At 34.2% G+C, this 8,543-nt stretch overlaps 2 protein-coding genes across 5 annotated transcripts; one reads left to right on the top strand and one right to left on the bottom strand.

The window, feature by feature from the left end:
• Positions 1-1,515: 1,515 nt before the first annotated feature.
• On the top strand, positions 1,516-4,279 carry LOC133301286 (probable RNA 3'-terminal phosphate cyclase-like protein). Its single transcript, XM_061500908.1, has 7 exons — positions 1,516-1,624; positions 1,704-1,919; positions 1,992-2,144; positions 2,297-2,475; positions 2,547-2,722; positions 2,848-3,064; positions 3,731-4,279. The coding sequence occupies exons 2-7, from the start codon at positions 1,709-1,711 to the stop codon at positions 3,938-3,940; spliced, it is 1,146 nt and encodes a 381-aa protein (XP_061356892.1). The 5' UTR covers positions 1,516-1,624; positions 1,704-1,708; the 3' UTR covers positions 3,941-4,279.
• Positions 4,280-5,209: 930 nt separating this feature from the next.
• LOC133301285 (O-fucosyltransferase 20) lies at positions 5,210-8,222 on the bottom strand. 4 transcript variants are annotated; one of them, XM_061500905.1, is made up of 7 exons: positions 7,826-8,222; positions 7,512-7,771; positions 7,100-7,265; positions 6,670-6,759; positions 6,277-6,560; positions 5,915-6,173; positions 5,210-5,771 (listed from the first exon to the last, which is right to left on the bottom strand). In XM_061500905.1, exons 1-7 carry the CDS (start codon positions 8,198-8,200, stop codon positions 5,535-5,537), a joined length of 1,671 nt encoding a protein of 556 aa, XP_061356889.1. In that variant the 5' UTR covers positions 8,201-8,222; the 3' UTR covers positions 5,210-5,534. The 4 variants fall into 4 exon arrangements, with proteins under 4 accessions (XP_061356889.1, XP_061356890.1, XP_061356891.1 ...); XM_061500906.1 differs by having other exon boundaries at positions 7,512-7,783; positions 7,868-8,222; XM_061500907.1 differs by having other exon boundaries at positions 7,512-7,783; positions 7,889-8,222.
• Between the last annotated feature and the right edge of the window lie 321 nt (positions 8,223-8,543).

Below are 8,543 nucleotides of genomic sequence, written 5' to 3'. Positions count from 1 at the left end.
ATGCGGGTCCCATACATATAATAAAAACAAAAAATAAAAAATACTAGTGCAAAAACCAATGGGTGAGTAGGTAAAAAAATTTAATCATGTTACATAATATTAGTTTTTCCCATATTTTATTTGTAACACCTCTACTGCACAAGGATGTTCCCATGCGGTGGTCGCAAGGAAATTGTGTCAATTGAAAAAAAAGCAAAAGAAAAAATAGTGTCAATTCTATATATAAGTTGTAAATAATTAATTCAATCCAAAAATTTAAATGATTGAGTGAGGTTATATTAATAATTTTATATTTATTTAAATTTAAGATATTTATGAAAGTTAATAATTATTTAATAAAATATTTTTTCCCCTTTCCTTAAGAATCAATTTAAGTGGAAATAAATTATGATGGGTTTGGAGGAAAATGGTTACGACATGTCGCTCTATTCAACTGTTTAAAACAATTTCAAAGTATATGATTTGTTTCTGTTTAATTTTAACCTACAAAAAAAAAAAAAAGTATATGATTTGATTTTCCTTCTCTTCCTAATTTAAGAGGTCTTGTCTTGTTACTTTTACTGGGAACAATGGTGGAAATAAACTAGACTTTGCTTAAAGAAGTCTAGTTATGTTTTCAAAGTAAACTTTTACTGATTAAATACTTTTCGGGACTGACTTAACTTTGCTGTAAAAACATACTAATTGAGGAATAGGTTAAAATTTAAACTTTTAAACCACTATAGCTGTCCTAGTGGTGAGAGGGCTATGTTCTATTTTTCAACAAATGCAAAAAAAATTTAAACTTTTTTAATTTTTAACTTATTATAACATTTAATAAAAATATTATATTTTATATGAAATTAATAAATTATATTATCTATATTAAATTAGGCTAAATATTTTCCTGTAAAATTTTAATCTCCTACCATACTCACACTCACACGGTGGGTTCCATTATACTTAAAAAAAAAGTTATGTGCGAGGAACACAAGAAAATCATTTGCCATTAAATTAAATTAAAAGATTAATATTTTTCGTATAATAAGAAATAAAATTATCTAATGCAATCTAAATTGATATCTCTTGGATATTTTAGTAAAATTCATAATATAAAAATAAAGTAAATTTTTTTAAATACCATGTATTTTTTTTTTTAAATCTTAAAACAACATCTTAGGGTTGATTTTATCTTTTTGGGTTATTTTTTTCTCATCCAACATAAAATAAACCAAATTTCTATACATACATTACTAAGATAGGTCCATTTTTGTTTTCTCTCTCTCATTGTTTGTGGATTCTTCTTATAATTTTGTTTCACTAGGATAACTCATCTCTAATAATATAAGAAAAAAAGTTTCCTATTTTTTGTAGGAGAAATATTTTTTTCTTAAATTAATCTATAATTAACAAATATCCTAATCCTTAATTTTTCACTATGTATTTAACTAAAAAATAAAATCAACATAATGTACTAAATAAACGCTTTTTAAAAGCCTTGTTTAGTTAAATAGTTTAGCCAAGTTTTAGGGTTTTTCAACTTTGCCGTTCGAAAGGGGTTTTTCAGTTTTTGTTTTTGGAACTGCAGCCGATTCACCAAGGAGTGTGTTCCTGTTCGTAGCATCAACTCTGCGTCTTCAATCAGGTTATTGTTCTGAATCCATGGCTTGAATCGTTTCATCTCTTTGTTCAAAAGCTAAATCCTGCATGTTTACGTGGCCTAGCTATAATGGGGAAAACCGGTGGTCACAAGGTGCTGAAGGGAAGCCAGAGCTTCAGGCAAAGGTTGCTTCTCTCCACGCTTTCTTCCACTCCCATTCTCATCGAGGATATACGCGCCGATGAGACTTCTGAACCTGGTCTTCGCAAGCACGAGATTTCACTCCTCCGGTTGTTCGAGACTGTTTGCGATGATTGTGTTGTCAAAATCAACGAAACTGGTAAATCTTTGTTTATTAATCAAGTTTAGTTGTCAAATTAGGGTTTCATTGTCATTGGTATGGGCTGAACAGGTACCAAGGTAAAGTACAAACCAGGAACTATTGTAGGTGGCAGACAACACTCTTCACACGACTGTGGTCTCACTCGATCCATTGGTTATTTTTTGGAGCCACTCATCATACTTGGTTTGTTTGCAAAACAACCTCTCACCATTAGCCTCAAAGGTATTATTATCATTCCAATTTACTATTTGTTCTTTAATGAGGACATTAGAAAAAAAATGACAAAGAAAGTGTATAAGAGTTTTAAAGCTAGAATAGAAGGACCATTTAGAAGATATCTTAATGATTTAAAGAGTTGATTTTATTGTTATCAGGAATCACTAATGATTTTAAGGATCCGTCAGTTGATGCCTTCAAATCTACTGCTTTGCCTATATTAAAGCGTTTTGGGGTTCCCTCCGAAGGCTTGGATATTAAAGTAGTAAGTCGTGGACTACCTCCAAATGGTGGTGGCGAAGTTATTTTGTCGCTTCCTATTGTTCAAAATTTAACGGTGAGTTTCTGAAATTTTGATCTTTTGTTTGAGTTTATTTTGTTATCTTATAAGTTTGTTCTTCCTAGCAGGCAGTTAATTGGATTGATGAGGGATTTGTTAAGAGGATTAGGGGAATAACATTTTCGGTCCGAGTGTCTGTTCAGTTTGAAAATAGCATGATCAAAGCTGTGCGTGGAATAGTCAATCCGTTTCTTTCAGATGTGCACATTTTTTCTGATCACAGATCAGGTCCACAGGCTGGAAAGTATGATTCATTTGATGGAATGTTTAATTTGAATTTTGGAAATATATTTGGTAGAAATTAGGAAAATCATTTTATTGCATGAAAAAATAATTTATTTTTGTTTAATTGGTTATTTGTTGGCGCAGCTCTCCTGGATTTGGAATTTCGCTGGTTGCGGAGACTACTACTGGTTGCTTCATCTCTGCAGATACTGCTGTTTCTCATGTCAGTGGTAAAGATACTTCTGGCCTTGCGGATGATGTTAAAAAAAGTCTGATGCCTCCGGATGAAGTTGGTATGGGAATTGCTAATGTTTTAATACGGGAGATAACTCAATGTGGAGTGGTAGATTCAACACATCAGGTTAGTGTGTCAGCAATTTCAGCCTGCTTTAATTTTTTTATTTTATTTTACCAAATATAGATACTGGAATGAAATAGATAGAAATATGGAGGTAAACTCCTTAAAAACCATGATCGCATGTTGTACTAAACAGATAGAAAACAGAGGTAGACTTCTTACGGTTAAAAGCCATGATCTGATAGAAAGAAAAAAAAAAAAAAAGGAAAAAGAAATGAAGTAGAAAACTAGAAATGCACTCTCCCATGCCCTGAGATCACTCTTTTCTCTACACAATTTTCATTTGACTGCTACCTGTCCAATTGTGACAGTTCAGTTCATTCTCATCAATGATACCTTCTTTTGCCATGTCAACAAAATTTGCTTGATATTACCCTCTCTGCCCTTTCTACTATCCAACCATATCTTTTGCAAATTTCTCCTTTTATTGGAGGCTAATGAATGTTCTGATTTTGTGTTGTTTTGAGTTTTTCTGACTGCCAACTGCCCACATGTATTGAACTTAGTAGGCACGGCATAAATGCTATTCTTTGTTGCTGAAATCACTAGCTACTTTAATTTTATTTTTTCACATGGGGTTTTGAAGGAGTTTGCAGATAATGAAATTTGCCTCCATTTGCTGGAATTGAGAATTCTCCTAATACTTTTTTTTTTCTTTCTGGTTTATAGGGTTTGTTATTTCTTCTTTGCGCTCTATGTCCCCAAGATGTTTCCAAAGTTCGTGTTGGAAAACTTTCACAGCATGGGGTTGAAACTCTCAAAAACATCAGAGATTTTCTGAATTTGAAGTTTATCATCAAACCAGATCTGAATTCACAGTCAGTTTTTCTCAAGTGTATTGGTTATGGCATGAAGAACCTTTCTCGAAAGGTCTCGTGAAGCATGGTTGACTGTATTGTGTCATTGGACTAATTTACTGTGCCTTGAATTGCTGCGGTCTTTATTGAATATAAATACGAGTTTGACGAGTTTGCCAATTGGTTTATACATTATAAGATAATTCTGAAGTTTGACAAGTGTTAAAACTACTAATTTTTTTTTTCATCATCTTGTTATATATTGTTGTATAGACTATTTAATGATAAAATATTAAATGTGAGTGTGAGAAAGTGTACGTGGCACTGCAGGCAAAGACGCTGTAAATGTTTTGCTTTTGGATCTAGCAGTGAATATAAATGGCCAGGATCTTATTTTTGTGCTTCAGAATCGTAACTGATGTTGAGGACTGATCAATATATACTATCATAAGTTAGTTTATGCCTTGTTGATGCTTTTAGGTTCGACTTTTTAGGTTACTATGTTCTGTTATAACTGATTATACATCTTAATGCAATTATATATAGAGGTGTTTGCAGAAGTGAAGTGAAGGACCTTGATCAGAAAATTATTTCTGCTCAGTTAGTGCCAACAACACTGATCATAATAGGAAACGTTGTCGTTCTATCACCATTTTGGCCAATTTCTACAAAAGATGACACGGTTTAAAGAGTTGAACCAGTTATTTGGAATTTGACAATTCTAGGACAACCAGAGTAAGTTTTGGTGTTGTTTAACATAGTTGCTGACCATGAGCGACTGAATTCTGAAGCCAATCTCATATCATATTTCATAGGAAATTTGTCCCGGATAGCATCCCAATCCTACCTTACGAATAAAATGATAAGCTTCCAATCCAAATAGCATCGAACAAGGCGTGGGATTTACCTGCCAAATGTTGTCATCCTCACCAATCTGAACATAATAGATATTGGGATTTTTGTGATGAGAAAATTGCAAGTGAATATTACACCTTAATTATTAAAAAACAAACGACACAAGGGAAACATAGAATGGTAACAAGTGGAGTGGTCCTACCTAATTTCTTGTTATTTGCAGCCATGAACCCCACACACAATGACATCCTGTTTAATTTATTTATTGAACAGCAACAATTCAATACGTTTCATCTTATGAGAGTTACCATTAGATTATTTACAATATTTTTCTCCTTTACTAATATTTTAAAACTCTCCTAATCATGTTCCGATCCTTATAATTTGGAACTTGAGTAAAATTCCTACAGCCGAATTAAGTGGTAGTAGCTTAAGGTGATCTTATAATATAAAGTAACTAAATACAAAACTGAAAATTGAACACAGATATGTACAAGACTTCATAATGTACTAAAAAGAATTACACATAACAAAGAGGATCATGTATCCTATACAGACTTTATAATTTGTCTAAAGAATCAAAGAATGGTCTACTGTGTATTACTTTAATATATCACTGACTGATGGAAATCTACATTGCTTCACATAGTCACATACACATTAAAGGAGAGACGTGGTTGACACTATAGCTCTCTTCAAAAATGGTGCTCTTAAGAACAGTTGTTGCCCTGAAAGTCACCTCAAGTAAGTTCCCAAGGGATAAAAATCGTTTGTGCATCCATTTCCATGTAATCTTCATACCAGAAGCTTTGGTATTAAATTTACAATAAGGAATGATAATGTGAGTCATTGCACATGCACTCAGGGACAGGATATTTGGTAACATCCCTCACACTCTTGCTAGTCCTGAGTTCTGGCTGCCCCAATGAATCCTCATGCAATTCCATGATAATCCTGTTGAACTCTGCTTCAGGGAGGGAAGAATTCAGAAAATAAGGGAGCATGTGTCGTTTGTTTGGGGTTATATATTTCTTGTGCCCTGCATAAGCCCGGTGACCCTGAAATAACATTTACTTTCAGAAATTAGAAATTGTCACCTAAAGACTCTAGATTAAGTATATATGCATGATTATCATATAATTATGCAAACAGCCATCTAAATGAGTTTCTTTAAATTGCAGAGAATTACTTATGTTCATACCTGAATTGCATGGCCCATATTTCCTCCATGAGATGGCATGAAAACATCACTCTTCTCAGAGACAATGTAATCTATGGCAGCCATTAGAGAAGCTTTCTTTGCAAATGGTTCTAGTTCTCCATGCAAGGCAAGATCTTCCTTATTGTAAAGATGTGGAAACTCATTGATTAATGGATGCAAGGCCTCTTTTCCACCCAATGGTTGTCCTCCAGCCCAATAAATTTTTGCATTTTTTGGAGCTCCTAGAGCTTTAAGCAACCTATATATGAAATTAAAAAAGAGAAAATCAATTAGAAAAGCATGTCACACTAATACTAAGAAGACCCCTTAAACCTATTCAAAAATAGAAGGATTATATTTACCTGGTAACCTCCATAGCATTCAAGGGGCACAGGCCAGCCATTTTTCTTTCATGGTAAGTCATGCTTGATCTTGCTGTTAAGAGCTCTGGCCGTTGTATCCTCTCACTATTTACAATTTCATCATACTCAGGAGTCAGACCAGGTAGACAACCAGTCCTCACCCACACATCCTTTTCCATTCTTAGATGAAGAGCAAGGTAAGGTCCCTTGCTTTTCATTCTATCTGCAATTTTGTTACCAAGTTCCTGAACTGGCTTTGCAAACCTTAATGCATTAAAAGCAACCTGAAAGATAGGTGAGAACACTTAGAATCTACTATTAATTGTCACATAAATGAAGTTCCAAGGGGTGAGTGTTAATGTTTTCTTTTTTTCTTTTCTTTTTTTGCAATACCTTGCAACGAAGCTTCTGAAGATCAGAAGGAAGATCCTTCGACAGCCTTGAATCCAAACCACGTAAAAGCAAAACGCCTTCTCTGTTGAACTGCACAGGACAAGAAGAATCATGTTAAACATTGCAAGTCAAAGCTTTCCTTAGTTAACATTGCAGAATTGATACAAGTTAACACATTGACAACATAACGGATTACAGTCAATAAATTGATATGGAGGGCTCTAATTATTTGTGTAGAACACAGAACTCTTATTATGGTATTGTTAATCTTTATGTCATCCATGAAATGATCATTTGTGAAATTAACACAGAACTATACAAACGCTATAGGCAACATTTTAGGACTCAACCTGGAGAAGCTAAAGCCTATTAAGTACAACTTAGTGTATGCTCACAGGAACAAAACACAAGAACAGAAATGAACTCTTACTCTTTTGAGATAGCGTGAACGGATCCAACTTGGAGTGACATGAAGAGGAGGGCTTCCCTCCACTGGCCTTGTCATCAGGTGCGTTGATGGCAATGCTGAAACCACTCGTACATCATTGGCAAGAACATTCTTGAAGTGCTCCAAATCAAATATATCAGCAAATTCACTGAAAACACACCAATAAGAAAAGAAATTTAACTAACATTAACAATTGGAAAGTACCAAGAAGCAGATTTTGCGTTTATGCAGAAACTAAACCTATGCTTATGCTTCGGCTCCATTGGTGGTCTTTATGAAGATTTAGTCCAAATTTATAACATTTAATTCATAATCAACCAAACCCAACTCTTCATTTCTTAAAATGATGCAACATGAAAAATCATCACAGATTATGAACAACAAAATTTTTTACCTTTCATCTCCCCAAATGACGTTGACTTGCAATATAGGGACAACCAAAGAAGCCCCAAGAATTCTAGCAATGACAACAGCATCAACAATCTGATTCCTCTGTTGGTTCATCCCTCCAGAAACCACTACCATAAGGTACTTTCTTCTGTTTTTCACTATCCCTTCACTTGCTCTTCTATAATCCCTGCTGAAATCCAAACAAGGCTTGTACCCCAACCCATCTGGTTGCATCCAAAACTCACTCTTTTGAACTTCATCATCCTTGTCCCGAACCTCCTTTTCCACTGCACGAGGACCCTGTGCTTGTAATTGCACATTGGCAATCAGAGGCTGTGACATAGTAGCACCATTCAAAACTTCATCTTTCAGTGAGGCAACCCCAAGTTTGGATTTTGAATGCCCATTTGAGATTGAAAGTTGTGGGAAGGTTGTGGCACATGGGTATGGAGATAATGGGATTTCCATATTGAAGCCAAACTTGAGCATGCCAAAGAAACAAAGGATAAAGAGAGTGGAAAAAAAGAGTCTTGGGTTCTTGAAGTTGGAGAAAGTGAAATACTTGGAGTTTCTTGCAGATTTCTTGGGTGATTCAAGCAGAGATTGAAGAGAAGAAGATGATATTGAATTGATAATCTGTGAAGGAACTGAGATGTATGACAACTTCTTTGCATTATTTTTGGACTTTGCCATTGTGTTGTTGAGCTGCAGAATCTAGAATGAGAACCTAATTTCTGCTGCTGCTTCTTGTGTTGATGGTTTTTATAAGAAAGAACCTTCTTGGGGTTGTGTCAATGGTTATTTCTAGAAAGAGAAATAATGGTAGAGAGAGAAGGGGCGGCGGGAACAGCAAGCCATGTATGACTAGTCTACGCGTCAATCGTAAAGGAAGTGCGGTTTGAAAATATTGTCAGTAACACGGATACTCAGTACATTTTTATTAAATATTTAAAAATTAATATTTTTATATTATTTTTTTATTTTTTTTTTATAATTAATTTTTTTCATATCCTTATTTTTTCCTCTTTTTAATAAA

The sequence above is a fragment of the Gastrolobium bilobum genome, unplaced genomic scaffold (genome assembly GCF_033153095.1).
Source record: "Gastrolobium bilobum isolate Gb01-03AN ecotype WA unplaced genomic scaffold, APGP_CSIRO_Gbil_v1 utg6929, whole genome shotgun sequence".
NCBI classification, from domain to species: Eukaryota; Viridiplantae; Streptophyta; class Magnoliopsida; order Fabales; family Fabaceae; genus Gastrolobium; species Gastrolobium bilobum.
This window is presented reverse-complemented; position numbering and strand designations above follow the sequence as displayed.